Source organism: Lycium barbarum, chromosome 6, assembly GCF_019175385.1.
Source record: "Lycium barbarum isolate Lr01 chromosome 6, ASM1917538v2, whole genome shotgun sequence".
Lineage (NCBI taxonomy): Eukaryota > Viridiplantae > Streptophyta > Magnoliopsida > Solanales > Solanaceae > Lycium > Lycium barbarum.
The window spans coordinates 12,377,684-12,396,314 of record NC_083342.1 but is presented as its reverse complement, the minus strand read 5'-3'; the positions used below and the strand labels follow the sequence as shown (position 1 = coordinate 12,396,314).

Genomic DNA, 18,631 nt, shown 5'->3' with positions numbered 1-18,631 from the left:
GGATAGTGACGTGGCTCAAGCGGTGAAATAAGGCCTTATGTTATATTATTAGGGGAAAAAACATTATTAGACAGTATTTAAAAAATATTTTCATAATAGTAGCAGCATTAGTTAGTTAACATTCCATGTCAACTAAATAAAAATCCCCAATTTACAGTTGGATCCTATTTTTCCGATCAAAGTTTTATCTCCCACAACAATCATTCCATCTTTTTTGTCATTTCCTTTTCTCGTGTCTTTCTTTCTTATTTTCTTTTTATACATGCAAATTCTTCCTTTTTTTCCTTTCTTTGAATATTAACATTTTATTTTAACATGTTATAACTTCAATTGGTGGTAATTGCATATTTTCTATTTCAATAATTATATATAACAAAACATGTATTAGTGGTATATATTAAGTACAATACACAACTGCTAATTATTATTATTATTATTATTATTATTATTATTTATTTTATATATACAAACCATGTATATCTATTTTATACCTATGGTTATATATGTTATACCATGCATATTTTATTATAAACGTATGTATTTATATGTTATATCGTGTATATCCTTATTATACCGTATGGTTATATATGTTGTACAATGCATATTTTATTATACCACGTATGTATTTATATGTTAAACCATATATTTTTATTATACCATGTATATGCATGGTATAACAAAAATATATATGGTATAACATATAGTACTGCTTATAACCAAACATAAAACAAAGATCATTAATGATAAACGGATTGCTTAAATAGTGGAGAAAATAATGATGAAAGAGAAAATGGTATGTATTAATCAGGATTTAAATGAATTCCTTAATTAGTGGTCCTTCTTTATTCATGAGTTATCTTAAGAGTTAAAATATGCTAAATTCGTAAAAAGATCTGTAATTTTAGGAATAAATAAAAAGCATTACCATTTAGGATAATATTCTTAGAAAAGTGATTTATCGTGTAAAAATCTCATATTATTATGTGTGTGGATAAGTTAGGTCCAATAATTATATATTGAGCTGTGATGGGTAGGCACTCTCAATAAATTGAGGCCAACCCCTTTTTCCCTAGCTATTGGAAAACCCTAGCATATTTTGTTCTTGAATACGTGGTTGATGCCCCATGGCCATGATAGCTAGTGGATCACAAACAATGGAGATGAACGGTACGCTTTCTTTATTTTATCTCAAGATTATGTTATAATTATGTCTTAATCTCTGCCATGGCTACGAATTAATTATCTTACAGTTCCTTCGAAGTATCATCTTTTTAGGCTATGCATAGTCTATATTCTTGCTGGTCAGGAATAACTTGCAATTTATGCTCGTTCGTTAAGTCGTTAACCAATGTTCGTACGTACGAAGGATTTGAATATGATAATTTCAATCTTGTGACCAATTTCAAGTCATTTTTTTCTTTATTCGGTCTCTTTCCTATTTTCTACAAAGCATTTTATTGTAGTGGAGACTGAAAAGTATTGGTTGTATCTTTTTAAAAGAAAAAATAATTCAAGGTGAGTGCATTTGGACTTAAAGGAAACGCAATCTCTAGTGTTATCTTGCACGTAATTTTATGCTGACTAGTTAGTGTTGGATCAAATGTGGAATACCACACTTAATAGACGTGTACACATATAGAACATTGCCTTTTCTTAATTAAAAAATAAGTTAATATTCCATGCAAAGGTGCATATTCGTTCTTCATGTTAGTTTTATCCTGAAATTTGGCGTTTAATTAAGCCTAAACGTAAGTTTTCTTTTTTCAGGTTCGGTGTAAAAAATTATATCAGTATGTTTGCGGGTATATTTTATCTAATCCTATAAATATACTCCTAAGTGATTTGGGTACTATTTTAAACTTCACCTGTAATAGTACAGATTTTAGGACACAATGTAAGAAAGTTTAGTTTTAAACTTCAAGATATCGGGTCATGAAATTCAATTGCTGTGATTCCAACTTTATGGTACTGGCAGAAGGTGAAAATGACTATGGTTAATTACCCTTTCCAATGTAAATATCATATCTATGACGAAGACAGGAACCTAAAAAGGCTTAAAGGTAGACATAGGTACGATAGCACCTAGTTAAATTATCATTTGGCGGCCTCTGGCTAGCAATTATTATTAGGGCTCGTTTGGTTCGAGAGATAAAAAATAAATAATTTCAAAATTAAAGTTGAAATAAATTTATTTCACGTTTGGTTGGAATAAAATCGTGATATAAATAATTCCAGAATTAAAATTGAAATGAATTTATTTCACATTTGGTTGAAATAAAATTGTGATATAGCTAATCTCGAGATTAGTTATCCCGTGATTGTAATGTTATTTTAACCCTATAGGAAGGTGGGATCACTAATCCTAAAATAAGTAATCCTCGAATAACTTATTTCCCAACCAAACGACCCCTTTAGACATGTGCCAATGAAAGATGGAGTCACCTTGGATTTCTCATATCACTCCGACTTCTTTTTTTTTGGTAACTATATCACTCCGACTTCGATATAAAGCTTGATTGAGATTAGGCAATCAATCAAAACTTAATTTTGTGTTCATTAGGCAGTTCTCTTGGTTTCTCTCAGGAATTTGACCACAAATTCATATGAAACTTCTCCTCGTCCATCCCTTTTTACCAGACAAAGAAGCATTTCAATTAATTTACCTGTATGTAAGTAAGAGTACCAACACATATTGCAAGTTGGCAAATGCAATAAAGAATTATCTCTGTTCTTGATAAATAAAAACTTTTCACAAAAGATTCTACAAACATGTATACATGTATCCTCTGGGTCATCTAGACATCTACATTCACTCTTTCAAAACAAAATATGCTCCGGACCCGTGAACCTAAGAGAACAGATCTGGGATAAAAAATAGAGAGGAACACAAAAAAAGATTATGAATTCTGGCTTAAAAGAACTTCAGTAATTACACGTATCAAATTGCAGTCAGCAAAAAAGATTTCGTAACGCGGTATCAATGGAACCGCTGAAGCATTCTGCAGTGCTGCTGCATGGTATCTATAATGGAATTGCAGCCATCGGAGTCAAACCACCAGTTTCACCAGTGTGTATCTTCCGCAAAGCCTCTTTAAGTGATTGCCTGCATTAGCAATTAATGTTAGTAATTAAAACTGTTTAAGTTCAAATTTGGCTAAAAGATTTTCAATAATCAAGAACAAGTAAACATCAAATCTAAACACACCTAACGTGACTATATCGACGAACAATTCTAGACAAGATGCACGCTCGTAATATTTGTTTTCTTTTATGGGAGGTCCAGGGAAAACATAGAAAAGCAGGAGCGGAGGGGAATAAAGCTCACCAAGAGGAGGACAACTTTTCTAGAAGTCACAGAAACCATATGGTTTTGTTCTGGAAATGCTACATACAATCCTAAGTTATTTTCTTAGGAATTCTGCCTCTATGAGCTCCGCAAAGCATAACCAGTCCTACATCCGGATGAGGAGAAGGACACTAGAATGAACTAAAACATCTGAAACCATTTCTGAGATTTTCATTGGTAATCATCTCTGATCACCACAGTCGGTATATCTTAGAGGGTGCTTGGATAAGCTTGTAGGCTGGTCAAACCAGCTTACAAGCAAACTTTTAGTTAACTGCGCATTTGGTAAACATCAAAAGTTATAAGCCACAAGTGGTCACTCCTAATGAGCCCGTTTGGATTAGTTGGAAAAAAAAAAGTGGATTTTAAGCATAAGTGCTTAAAGTACTTTTTAAGTGCTGAAAGTTATTTTATAAATAAGCAGTTATGTGTTTGGATAAAACTGCTTAACGGGTTTTTAGAAGTAAGGGTAGTATTGGAATTAACAGAAAATATAAGGGATAAAACGGTAAAGTTGCTGGTCAAACCAAAATGGCTTTTAAGCCGAAAAAAATAAGTTGAGGTTGAGCAACTTCTTGATTTTGACTTATTTTAAGCACTTTTTAATTTAATTTAAATTGTTTTCTATTTTACCAAACCTCCAAATAATAAGTTAAAAATAACTTATAAGCTGGTTTGACCTACTTATAAGCCAATCCAAACGGGCTCTAACTTATGACTTTGCAGCTTATAAGCACCTCTAGTTGAACCAAAACTTTTTACTATTGCATCCCTAATATCTTTTTTAATCTCCTAATTACCCTCCCCAAATGAAAACTTCTACCTCATCTCTATTCTATTTCCGCCATTTTCCCTTCTCTTTGTAAAAGAACTTAATTTAACTTTCTTTGTAAATAGTTACAAGGGCATTAAAGTTATTTAACAGGAAAAATGGTTATCAACCCTACAACCTGTTATGGAGTTTCTTCTGCTTGTCTTTTAACCCATTACCAGATGCTGCAAGTGCTTTTAAGATAGAAAGATAACTACATGGATGTGACATCAACAAAAGCAGTTGCAGACAGAGAACCAACAGCAATCGCCATAATCACATGATTAAAGAGGAATGGCCATCATCAGAGAAGTACAAGGAAAAAGAAGCACCATCAGTAATTTATTCCACGGGTCCCATGAAGTACTTAAAATGTTTGGCTGAATACATACAGAGCCCACTAAACTTGTCCGAAAATGTCATTTTGGCACTTTAACTACACCTTGGTCCTATTGAACACCTTTAGGGGTCGTTTGGTGTGAAAGATAAGCAAAAATAGTCCCGAAATAAAATTTTAGTGCTTCCTTATTCCATGTTTGGTTGGAACAAAAATCAGGGATAACTAATTCCGGGATTAGTTATCCCGGAATTGTAACCTTATTTTATCCCATCTTAAGGGTGGAATAACTAATACCGGAATAACTTATTCCGAGATTAGTTATCCTGGGATAAGTTGTTTCCCAACCAAACGAGCTCTTAGTGGTCGTTTGGTAGATAGTCAAAATTATCCCGGAATTGTAATCCCGGGACTAATTTAGCCCAAGAGTTAGGATTATTTTATCCCATTTTCTGGATGGGATAAAATAATCCCAGTATAAGTGGGATAAGATGGGATATCCCATCTTTTATCCCAGGATGCATTTTGTGCTTTGTTTGGTACAAGCTATAAATTTATCCTGGGATAAATTTATACCTCCTACCAAATATGGTAGGAAAAATTAGTGCTGGGATATCCCAACTTATACCATGCACCAAACGACCCCTTATGACATGGCAAAGTGAGTACAATGCACCAATTCTAGGAGCGTGAAATCCACGTTTTTTATTTTTTTATTTTTTCAATTTATCTCCTTTTTCATTCTCTCCCTCCCACCACCTTCCTGCCACCACCACTGCCATCTTCTCTCATCACCAGCACTAAAATTTTCACCATATGTCTATGGCTACCAGTGTCCTTTCTGTTTAATAAACACTATTGGGTCTTATTTCGAAAGAGCACCAGATCTCTTAAATATTCTCTTCCATAATATTCGCTCGGCAGAGTAAACTTCACCAAAGAAACAAATTGACCATGAAAAATTCTTCCACCAACTTAAACAAACAACTTGAACGATCAAATAGAAAACATTCTATGAACAGAGCAGCAAATTACACAAGAAATTTCCGGACTTGCTCTGTTTCTTCAACCACCTTCATCCATTAGTCACTTCTTCTTCATTATATATGGACACCACCCATCCCCTCCTATTAATCTGATCAACACCTTAAAATATGATTTGTTCCCCATCAATCCCAATTATAACTAAATACCAAAAGAACAATAACATTCATTTCAAAATTGGTCTGCGAGGATATTTTTCGAAACAGAAGAAGAAACAGTAAAAGGACAAAAGGAACATAGAGAATAAAAGGCGGCGAAAATTCTGGACAGTAATCGTCAAGGAAGAAGGCCAAGGGAAGGGGGTGAGTGGGTGGGTGGGAGAGAAAAGAAAGTTTTTCTTTGTTTCCACGTGTAATTTTCTTATTTGTTATACTGACACGTCATATCTCATAGATGCAATACGACGGGCCAACCGCAGATGACGCCTATTCTAGACCAAGAGAAACAGCAGAATTTGTGCTTGTGGAAATTATGGAGTAATCGGAGATGAAAAAGAAGACCCAAAATTTTGTGAACAATGCGGATTCGAATTTGTTGATTCTCGGATACGAAGGTATCAAATGGGCTAAACTCGCATGCCCAGTAACCCAATGTATGGTATTTAAAACGTCTTCCTAGTTATATTGCGAATTTTGTAGATAAACCTCTTAAAGAATTAGAAGGCCTAATATACTGCGATGTGTGATTTGATCGAAATTCTGATTTTACAGACTCGAAAGGTAAAACTGTCATCCCAGTCAATCCAGTTGGGATGCCCTCGACCAAACTGGTGATTTTGCAAAAACAGCAACACGAGACAAGGTTTTATCATATTCTGTGTAATCTAAGGAAGCAATTCACCAGAGAAAAAGCCACTTTTCCTTTAACTAAACCAATCATCCTCACAAAACCCCATAAAAGGGTCTACAAAGGTTCCTCTAACTTCATCCCGAGAACTTGACTTATTCTTTCACCAAATCAAAGAGGAATGAACATGTGTTCACTGTGTCAGGGACAACGCTAGAGTTGCGTTCAGAACTAAGTTGTCGACAACCTAGAATAGTCTTTCCATTTTTTGATACGTTAATTTAGAGTATTCTTTCTTTAATTAGAAGTTTCTCCTTGTAGACTGAACTTTAATGTGTCTTTCTCTTTATTGGCTTCGTCTCTTTACATGGTTCTCATGAGTTGATTGAATACATCAAACAATGGAAAGTTCTATCCAAAGGTAACTTCTTTATATTTGATTAAGAAAAAAAAGAGTAGCGAAAAGAAATTTTCTATTAGCAAAAATGTGAACTATATCACCTTCCTGTTCCTTTTTTTCTTATGTTTTATTGAGCAAAGCTTCTATTTTCCTTGATTTTTGATGACAAGGGAACCCGCAGCCACTACCCTTCGGGTGCGCACAGGGTAAACCCCGCTCCTGCGCCCACAAACCACACAGGAGAGATAACCCGCACTAGGCAAGCCCCTTGCGACAAGCTCGACCCAGAAGGCAAATCCCCTCTGCTATCGTAGGCAGCGGGTTTCGAACCTGAGACCTCCATTAGAAGCCCCATGCTTAACCAACTGAGCCACCCTTGCGGGTTTCCTTGATTTTCCCTCAGCAAAAAACAATTCCAGCTAGCAAATTGCCCCTTAAGGTTGCCATGCACAGCACACATAATACAGAAATTACAAATGAACAAACCCCAGCCATAATGCCGTTTTCAGCCTTTACTGATACCCCACAACCCTTCTTTCACTATTTTGTCTTCACTCTTTTCTTAATTTTGCCCTGAGAGGTGGGAGGTGATTACAACTCAGCTGTCTAGTACACTAACAGACTGCTTAATTTATGATTTTGGAGTCGTGGAAAGAAGATCCCTTGCAAGTTGTTTATCTGATTTCGGCTCTATCATGGAATAGCTAGGTTTCAACTTTCAACTAAGAGATAAAATGTATGCTACTTTCTAGAATATGTCTCCTCTTCTGGTTATCTTTAATTTGAGGATTCTGTGTCCTCTACTCTCATTCTCCTCTTCCCATATCAACAATAATTTACTTCCACTGAAAAGGAAAAAGACAGTAATGTTTATAACTCAGGACGTAGGCAAATAAGACCCTTGAGGAAACAAATATTTATTTATTCTGCGAATAAGAGCAAAGGAAAAATCATAATGGATCTCCCAGAGAAACTCTCAAATATGTAACTGATACCTTGTAAATGTCAAGCTATTCCACTATCTGAAGGGTAACTCCCTAAAACTCGTAAAAAGGTAGCAAATTCCTGCAAGGATAAAACAATTCTCAATTGGTGCTCAACTACACCACTTTGACAACCCTTATGAGTGGTCTTACTTTGCTTCTTCCTGTATGAATGACCAATAAATACTCCAACATCAAATATGTCTAGGAAGTACCTTTAGATGCCCCAGAGCATTTTGAGCCCTTTGATCGGCCATTGATGCTTCGAAATCAACATAGAAAAGGTAAGGGAAGTACCTGCACAAGCATGTTGCACGCAATTGAAACATCCACAACAATGATGCAATGACATTATGACAAGCAGTGCTCTGAGCATATATATTATTTTATTTTTTGTGTCTGTGTGAGTGATAATCACGGTGTCCAAGCCAGCTTGCGCACGTCGACTAATTTCACAAGGTACCAGTTACCTCCCATCAACACAGGTACCAAGAAACTCTATCCACCAGAGGACATACCGAAAGAAATCACCTAGTTTTTTGCCTCCACTGGGATTTGAACTTGAGACCTCATCGTTCTCAGTCAACTTCATTGACAACTAAGGTACACCCTATGTTGGAGTCCCACATCGTTGTGCGATGGGTTTCTAGGTCTCATTATATGGCCTTGGGAAATCCTCCCCTCATGAGCTAGCTTTTGGAGTTGAGTTAGGCTCATGATCCATTTCTTTACATGGTATTAGAGCCAGGCCCCTCCTGATTCATTGTTTCCGATGTTGGGTCCCCCGTCTTATATTGTCCACGCTTCAGATGTCTCGTCCTGAGCGTGCGGGGGGGTGCTGGAAGTCCTACATCGTTGTGGGATGGGTTTCTAGGTCTCATTACATGGCCTTGGGCAATCCTCCCCTCGTGAGCAAGCTTTTAGGGTTGAGTTAGGCCCATGATCCATTTCTTTACATGGGTTATATATTATCACGAGTACGTATAAATTCTGTTTTGAAATTGCAAATGTAAAGAGAAGAGTTGTATGATACATACTTTGGAAATCCATCTAGACTATCATCAAGCACCCGCAAAGCCTGCTTTTGCAGCGGACGACTCTCAATCTGGGCCAAAATTTAAAGTTGAAATCAAAAAATTGGGTTTGCTTATCTGACGCATGACCTGAGAATTAGCCAGATCATTTTCAGCAGAGACGAACTAACCTTAGTAAGGTTGATATTTCGCATAGCAAAAACAGCAAGTGCCTTGAAAAGCACCCCAGGACCTTCATCAAGCGAAAAAACTACACTTGTCTGCCACGATCAATAGATAAGCACGAGCCACAGAATCAGGTGAGAATAACTTTGAAGAGGTCCAAGAAAAAAATACCAATTCCGTTATACTGCCGAAAAGTAGCTAAACTGCAGGACTGACCTTGAATGGTTTATCCGTACCAGGAATGATGGGCTCCCTGGCCAGCATAAGGAAGCGGGTGACATTATCAGAATCATCCTGAAATATACATACATAAGAGAGACTGACAACAACAACAACATAAGAGAGACTGACAAATGATTTAAATATTGACAGACAACTAGACAGTTACAATAGATTTTTGTAAACCTGAATATCTTGTGCAAGCACATTCAAACCATAGATCCTAGACGCAGCCAGACTTGCAACTGCCCCTGCATCTTTGAGTTTGTTGAAAGCAATATACTGCAGAAATAGTCAAAGAAAAACATATTATGATTTAAAAGTCTAAAGATAATTTGTTGAATCTATTTCAATCTACCACAACAAATTATGAAATCTTCTAAATCATAAAGATGGAACACTCATAACATCTTGTCTGACCTTGGCTGCACCAGCAGTATCATCCACAGCTTCTCTGACCAATCCCAACTTCGTTAATGTGTTCTCACACTGAGCAAGAGCCTGATGCATAACCACGATTTGTGTAACTATGTGTTTCAACCATATAAATTATTAGGAAGCAAAAGAAACATGCCTGCGGATGGCTAAGAACTCTTTTCAGGTCTTCAATTTTGACGCCATTGTTAGCCAGCAAACAGTGCGAAATTGCTAGTTTGACTTCTCCAACTATATGTAAACGGTGTCTCAGTAAGAGGTCATAATTCCTGTGGATACTCCCCCCTAAAGAGTTTTCAATTGGTAAAACTGCTCTATCAACAAGCCACCTTTCAACAGCCTATCAAGCAAGAAAGGAAAATGAAAACACGATCTATTTTGATATACATAAGAGCAAAGGAAATTGGATTGGAACCGACTTCCTGCTACAACTAAAACTTACTATTCAGAATCTTTAGTGACGTAGTCTTCAAGAAAAAATAGACAAATCACACAAGCTTCAGTTCAAGAACCTTTTGTGGCCTTAAGTCTGACAGGCCCGAGCTATTATGTCTTGCCTGACTGAATTAGTTTAACAGGGGTGAGGGAGACCATTTCAAGAGAAATGTTAAGCTAGCTGAAGGCCTGCAGTATAACTTTTGGGATTTGGCTATCTGTATCAGTATTATATTAAGGAGATCAGTTAAAGTTGCTTGGGCCTGACACAACCTAAATGAGAATTGTACCGTTCTTGCAATTAAGAGTGAGCCGATGGTACTTATGATCAGATAATTTCTGTTGCTGTAAGTCACAAATCATTGTGTTAGAAACAAATATGATAGTCAATCCACAAAATGTTGGGACTATGACCAGATCTTCTGTCCATGCACTAGTATTTTTGTTCCTGCATACTAAAACCAACCAATTTCCAACCCAAGATAGACCAACCAAATTCCAACCCAAGATAGACTACGCCAAGAAAATATTTTTTATTATAATATTTTCTTGGCATGGGGATTACGCCAAGAAAATACTCCCTCCATTCCTTAATAAGTGGTGTTTTTAGTTTATGCACACCCCTTAAGAAATTGCTTACTCCTAGAAAATTATGAGTGTTTTTACTAACTTACCCCTAATTAATGCCTAGAAAGAAAAGCTATTTAATAATTCTTGATTATAAATAAGGATAAGTTTGGAAGAATAAGATCAATTTCTTCTTGAAATCCTAAACACCACTTATTTTGAAACAAAACGAAAAGCCTAAAACACCACTTATTATGGAATGGAGGGAGTATTATAATAAATTAATTAATTGGCTGGGAGATATTTTCCTCTCCTACTTTCAGAAGTAAGTATCTTTCCTCAAAACCACTTGACTGCCTCTAGATATTTCTATAAGAAACTAATATGGGGTTCATGATCTAAGCCAAGCCCCAAGATGGAGGTATTCGAAAAGCATAGAGAAAGGCAGAGATAGGTAAAAGCAAAGGAAGGGGACGGGCTCAATCATAGCAACGTATTATGAACAGAGTAGTGGCAGCCTCTGATGAAGTCTATGGGTGAACAAAAGGAAACTACAAGAGGAGTATAACAGCATTTTTCACATAACATTTCAAGGAAATAAGCATTTCCCCAGCTTGGGCAGCTAGTTCTTAGATATTAAAGTCTCTTACACAGGTAAACTCTACGTTTAATCTCTTACACGGGTACACTCTATGTTTAACCTATGTCCCTCAGACTCTCCAAAATGTTGCAGCATCCATGTCGTATCCTTAAAAAATGCACTGCTTTAAGAGTATCCAACACGTACCTGTCGACTTTTTTGAAGAGTCTGAGCAACATGGTGTTTAACTAACCGATCTGTTCATATCCATATTGAAGAGAAAGCATATATCATTTATTAGCTTATGTTTGAACTGTTGACCACCAGTATTTATTTACTTATTAAAGGGAAAAAAAAGAAAGAAAGTCCATAATCTATGACCAAGCCAAAGCTTAGGAATTCTAGCAAGTTACTGTTGAAGTGAAATTATTTCAGACAAAAATGGGTCAACAGTTTAACATATGATATCATGGTCTAAACCTTTTTTTAATTAGTAGTCTAAACCTTCTTTTTTATAAATAGTCTAACACGCATTAAAAAATGCATACTTCATCAAGACTAACAAATTGAGGCCTATTCATTCTAGAATGCAGCGGACAACTCACTTCAAAAGCAGTATCAAATTGTTCACACGGAACTGCTTCGCAGTTGGGGTATGCTTTCTCTGCCGCTGATTCACTATAAGCACCACGCACACCCTGAAAGCTCAATAAATCACCATTCAGGAACCTCAACGAGAGAAAGACAAGCAACCTGATTAACAGAAGCACATACAAATTTTGAAACTAGTGAGAGCATAATCTAGTATATAGGCTTAATACATAGATAGCCCCTTAAACTTGCCAATAAATTTCATTTAGACACTCGAACTACAGTTTGTTTTCAATTGCGCATCTGAACACATGATGAAGTATTCCTATTAGACACTTTCGGAAAAACTTTTCCACGTGGTCTCAAGCCTCTATTAGGTAGTTAAGTTAACTATATAAAATATGTCATCTCCTTTAATTATACACATCAACCTCAATTGAAACAGGCCTGAGGTTTTACGACTTATTGAGAAAAATGCGTATAACTAAAGGAGGTGACACATTTTAAGTGGTTAACGTATCTATACAATGAGCACTTGAAACACGCGCAAAAGTTTTTACAAAATTTGAACCGGAAGTGCCTAATAGGAACACTTTATCACGTGTTCAGGCACTCAATTGGAACAAGTCATAGTGCAAGTGCTTAAATGAAATTTATTGATAAGTTTAAGGGGCTGTGGATATATTAATCCTAGTAAATATATAGATCTGCCTCTATTAATCAATTAGTATAAAGAAAAAGGAAATGCATGCATAACCTGATAAGCAACCCGAAGACGAGAACCTTCAGACGCCATATTGCTCAAATCAGCCGAAGTTAATGGCCCTAATATTCATCAATTCCAACACAAAACAGTCAATATGATTACAGTATCAGAAAATCCTTAAATTTACATAAATTGATCCATTTTCAAAAAAAAATCAACCTACTTGCCAAGGGATTAGGTGAATCCTTGGAATGGAATTCATAAGGATTCTCATCATTAACTTTATTAAGCTCAATTGCTTGTTCTTCTTTACAAAACAATCAATACCCGTTTGTCCATGAGAATTATTCACTTTTTCCCGGAAACTTTTTTCACTTTATTTGGAATTCAGTGTTTGGCCATGAAAATTCCAAATACAACTTGAAGTTGTATTTGGAAAACACCTAAAACCCTGTTTTACTTTTTTTTTTTCACTTTCAGTACATTCAAACAACCAAATATTATTTTGCAAAAACTATAACCAAATACAACTCCAACTTCAAAAATTCCAAATAAAGTGAAAAATATTTGGTTTCTATGGCCAAACGCCTACTTATAACCTAAAATTTAGAGAAACTGATCCATTACAAAAACTTCAACCTACTTGGTGGGGGATTAGGTGAATCCTTAGCATTGAATTCATAATCAATTTCAACAAAACACAATTAATACAGTTAACTATTAAAAAAAAAAAAAAAAAAAACTAAATTTAGAGAAATAGGGTATTAGCCGACTCCTTGGCATTGAACTCATAAGGATTATCATCATTAACTTTATTAAGCTCAATTGCTTGTTCTCTTTTACAAAACAATGGTGTTTTCCAAATTCCAAATACAAGTTGTATTTGGAATTTTCATGGCCAAACACTTATTTCCAACTATAGAGAAAAAAAAAATCCGGAAAAAAGTGAATGATTCTCATGGCCAAACAAGTGTTAATATACTATAACCAAAAAAAAAAAAAAATTGATAAATTGATCCATTTAAAAAAAATTCAACCTACTTGGCAGTGGGTTAGGCAAATCCTTAGCATTAAATTCATAAGGATTCTCATCATTGATTTTTTTTTTTTCCCTCCCATTTTTATAGTGTTTCCACACTTCCCCTCCAGTGTGACTCGAACCCAGGACCTACCGGTCGTGGGTGGAGGTGCTTAACCACTGAGTCATCCCTCACTTGTCCATTGACTTTATTAAGCTCAATTGCTTGTCCTTTAATTATTATTATTTTTTTTTTCCAAATTTTCACTCAGAGAGAAATTTAACTTACCAAAGTCTACAAATTCATAAGGGTCTCATCATTGAACTTTTCGCTAAAAAAAATTATCGGATTAACTAATCCAGAAATTAGTTATCTCAGGATTATAGTGTTATTTTTATCTCACATTGAGGGTGGGAACCAAACAAACCTTTATGCTATGGAAAAAAAAAAAAACCCTAAATTTAGATAAATTGTAATTGTAAAAAATGGAACCTACTTGGAAGGGGATTAGGTGAATCCTTAGCATTGAATTCATAAGGATTATCATCATTAACTTTATTAAGCTCAATTGCTTGTCCTTTCTTAATTTCACCTCCAAATGCATTGTTGCTTAGGTCACTGGAACCGGTACTGTCGGTGGAAGCATAGATCGAGATAAAACGACGTCGTTTATTATGTAAAGGAGTGAATAAGAAAGTGTTGTTGTGGTTTAGGGATTGGAGATTTGAAGTGGTTGTTGTTTCGGGTAGAGGTAAGGGGAGTTTTGGAGACCTAACAATGGCGGTGGTAGCCATGGTGGTTAGTGATACTTGTCTCTCTCTCTCTCTCTGTGTTACTGTGTCACCGTTTTGTTTGTTTGTTTTTTTTTTTTTTTTTTTTTGGTTACAGTTGGTGTAGACTTCATCAAAGAAAGAAAATGACAAAAATGGTTTCTTAATAATACCTTACAATTTGGGAAACTTTGGTTTTTTAAGTTTTTCAAAAGATGAGCATTATTAATATTTGATAAGATATTTAATGAATTCTGATTGAAAAAAGATTAGCTCGGTGCATTAAGCTCCTGATATGTGCGAGGTTCAAGAAATGGCCGAACTACGAGAATCTATTGTACGCAATCTTACCTTACATTTCTGTAAGAGGTTATTTTCACGGCTTGTGGTAACTTTACCAGTTACTCCACAGCTCTCCATCATTTATTAAATTCTGATTATTAAATTTAATTGAAATTGTGAAAATAAAAAATAGTTAACGTGAACTCACATTTCGAAGTACAAATTTTATAGTTTATGTTATTTTTGGTCTCTTTCAAGGGTCTGGTATTTTTATGTGCAGTTTTGGTTATTTTATTATTATTTGGTGTAGTTTCTTATGTTGAAGTTTCTAAAATTTTCAGAATAATTTTGGGGTTTCTGATTAATAAATAATTACACCCTTTTGATTAAATTTAGCGATCGAAAATTTGATAAACAAAAAACGCTTATTTTTGACAAATTTAAAGGATCAAAGTTGCTCAAGTGATCCCTAAGGGACTATTTTGAACCTATAAGAAACCATTTTTGTCATTTTCTCTTACCAAAACTATAGGCGCTCAAAGACGTCTAAATTGAAAATTGGAACCTACTTTGGAAGGGATTAGGTGAATCCTTGGTAAGGAAAGTTTAGGATGATGGAAAACTTTTATTAACAACACAAACACAAGATCGCAAGTAAATCATTAGATAGTGATATAAATTCTTAGAAGAATAGTAAGGGCACTTACCTTGATCCATTATAAGAATCGATAGAAGTAAAGCAAAATCTTCTAAGTCTTGTTACTTTCTTTATGACAATTCTTTTCATGGGGCAGAGAGGAAAAAAATTATTAACAGATTTAAGGACCACAATTAATATATAATAGCGAGACATCTCTTCGGAAGAAACATAACTCTTCAAATGCAACCTTTCCGAAGAGGTGCAACTCTTCGGTTATGAACCCATTAATTATAACTGAAAAGTTAACTAAGTTTCTACGCATATAAAATTCATACCTTATAACATATATAGCTCATAAAAATAATACTTTATTAATAACATATATAGCCCATAAAAATAATACTTTATTAGATTAAGAAAAAAGAACATCTTTAATTAATAGCATATCTATGTATAATTATATTAAATATATGAGTCCACTTAAATTGAGAGTTTCCAACATAGGAGACCTAACAATAGTGGTTGCGGCCATGGTGGTCAGTGTCACTTACAACTGTGTGTTCGCTTCGGTGTCCCGGTTTCTGAAGGAAGCTGGAAATTGACTGAAATGGGGTGAAATACAGATGGGTATTTTATTAATGCCCCTGTCACACACAATAGTTTGTCCTGTTTGCTTTTCTAGAGTTGATTTAACTAATTGTTCGAGTCAAAGTGGATCAGATTAATTCAATATTTTAAAATTATAATTTAGATATTTAGAAACTACACGAAAAGTACGAAGTACAAGTTATACTTTTCTCATATTAATCTGGTGAGAAAATATATCTCAAAATATTAATCAAAGTTTATATAGTTTGATCTTTAAAAGAGAAAAGTGCACAAATAATATGAGCAGAGGGACTATTTTTTTTTTTTTAAGCTATTCCTTCCGTCCTAATTCAAGTAGTCCTAATTCAAGTGTCTTAATTTGACTGCGCAAAGTTTAAGGAATAAAATGAGACTTTTGAATGTTGTGGTCTTAAATTAAAGATGTGTGTAAAGTACTAAAATATTTTTTGATTCTTGTAATTTTAAATTTGTCATGTAGGATGTTTGAATTGTCAACTAACTAAATATAGAAAGAGATTCTTTTTGGGACATGCCAAAAAAGAAAGTTACACACTTAGTAGGCGTTTGGCCATAGAAACCAAAAAAAAAATTACTTTTTTTTGAAATTTTGTAGTTGGAGTTGGAGTTGTGTTTGACCATAGTTTTTGAAATTATAGTTTTTGGTCGAAAGTAGTTGTTTTGGTTGTGAAAAAAGTGAAAATTTTGAAAAATAAGTTTTTCTTGTTTTTGAAATTCCGGAATACAACTTCAAGTTGTATTTGGAATTCTTATGGCCAAATGCTGATTCCGAAAAAAAAGTGAAAAAAGTTTCCGAAAAAAAGTGAATAATTCTTATGGCCAAATGGGCCCTTAAATTGGGACAGAGGGAGTAGGAGTTTTCAGTTAGCTGCCATGAGAATTTTTCACTTTTTTCCATTTTTTTTCCTCACTTTATTTAAACATCAGCGTTTGGCCATTAAAACTCCAAATACAATTTGAAGTTGTATTTGAAATTTGAAAATCACCTAAAATCCTATTTTTCACTTTCAGTATATAAAAACAATCCAATAGTCTTTTCAAAAACTATAACTAAACACAACTTCATCTTTAACTCCAACTTCAAAATTCCAAATAAATTGAAAAATATTTAATTTTCATAGCCACACGCCTACTAAATGTGCTCTGCTCAAGTTTTATAAACTGAAAGGACATATGATGCTCGGACAATTTTTGAGGGATAAAGTTTGACCTATCTCTAAAGATAAGAGATAATTTTGGCCAAAAAACTCCTTAAAGATGTAAACTTTTTCGGCCGTAATTCTTTTGTGAAGGACATTTTTGGAAGTTAATTTTTTGTGAGAATGGAAAAATATTTAAAATTTTGAATTTTATATTATATATATATTTAAAATTAAGGTAATAAACTACAAACATTTATTTATAATAATTTCAAAGTGTTTATATTCCTAAAATAGTTTGTACAAGTGAAGCAAAATAGAGTATTTTTCTATGACTCTGTCTTTATGTAATATTTTTTGTTTTTGAAGATTCAAACTTCTTAATTTTAATCATATATTTGGACAGAGGCAGGATAACAACTTTTTTTTGCTTCTGAAATAGATTATACTGTACATATATGAATTTTAATAGAAATACAGGGGTTTGAGCCTAAGTTACGGGGTTCTATCGAACCCATAAGTCTACACTGGCTCTGCTTGTGCATTTAGACAAAAAATCTTTTAACTTTTCTAAATAAAATTTATATTTTTGAAACTACATAAAAAATACTACTCCTTACAATAAATAATAATTCAAAATCATATTAAAGAATTATAATTGAAGAATAATTTGTTTGGCCGTGTCATGTAAATTGGGACGGAAAGAGTATAAACTCTGACGCACAGAATTTAGGCAACAGATGAAGAATTGGTTTCAGGTCTTCCATTTGACGTGACAACAACAAGGTAAGCAGGAGAAAATATTGCAAGCAGTGTTTTAAAAGGCAATTTCAGGATTCATCCCGAGGCTCGCTCGGGGCCGGGCACTGACAAAACGACCCAAGGCTCACGTGCAGGGTTTAGTTCCTATGAGGCTTATGCCCTAAGTGCCCGATTATACACACCAAACAAGCCCAATGATCGGGGCTCGCCTAACCGTTCTTATATAAATTATTTGTTAAATTCTTTAATTAAAATCGTTGATCCTCATAATTCTTAATAAATGAATGATACTTAATAGTTCTCATCTATAGAAATAAGAAGATTGGGTGTAACTCAACTAACAAGTCGTAGTATTGCATATTTACTATTTGAGAACATCGTGAGGGTGAATATGACTTAATATTTCTTTTAAAAATACATAGCCGAATTGTACATTTTCACTAGTCATTGGTATTTTAGTCCTATGTATCCAAATTATCATATTTTGTTATTTCGCTATTTGAAAGTAATTTTATTTTTATTCATGAAGGAGTTACGTTTTAATTATAATACTGATAAAGTTTATTGATTATTTGCTTATAGGGAGACAGAATGAGTAGTATGATAGTAATATTGTTTTATGAAATTGTGATATTTTCATTGTTTAAAAGTTAAGATGTTAGTGTTGATTTGCAATTCATAATAGCTTTTATTTCATTGTATTGCTTATACTTGTAAAATTATGTTATATATAATTACAAGTTGTAAGTGGCGTATAATGAATTGCTTTGATTAGTTTTTTGTGAGGATCAAGCGCGCGCGCGCACGCACACACACACACACACACATATATATATATATATATATATATATATATATATATATATTTCATTTATTTATAATTTTCTTTTATTTTTTTTTATGTAATTTTACATATATAAAAATATTTATTGTAATTATATTATTTTATGAAA

The 18,631-nt window shown here is 34.1% G+C and overlaps 1 protein-coding gene across 2 annotated transcripts; it reads right to left on the bottom strand.

The window, feature by feature from the left end:
- Positions 1–2,707: 2,707 nt before the first annotated feature.
- LOC132600808 (arogenate dehydratase 2) lies at positions 2,708–14,480 on the bottom strand. Of its 2 annotated transcripts, none has more exons than XM_060314208.1 (12): positions 13,955–14,420; positions 12,491–12,558; positions 11,748–11,840; positions 9,700–9,900; positions 9,546–9,626; positions 9,312–9,407; positions 9,123–9,200; positions 8,912–9,001; positions 8,745–8,812; positions 7,923–8,004; positions 7,720–7,789; positions 2,708–3,103 (listed from the first exon to the last, which is right to left on the bottom strand). In XM_060314208.1, the coding sequence occupies exons 1-11, from the start codon at positions 14,250–14,252 to the stop codon at positions 7,730–7,732; spliced, it is 1,215 nt and encodes a 404-aa protein (XP_060170191.1). In that variant the 5' UTR covers positions 14,253–14,420; the 3' UTR covers positions 2,708–3,103; positions 7,720–7,729. The 2 variants fall into 2 exon arrangements, with proteins under 2 accessions (XP_060170191.1, XP_060170192.1); XM_060314209.1 differs by lacking the exon at positions 2,708–3,103 and adding an exon at positions 5,858–7,569 and having other exon boundaries at positions 13,955–14,480.
- Positions 14,481–18,631: the final 4,151 nt, after the last annotated feature.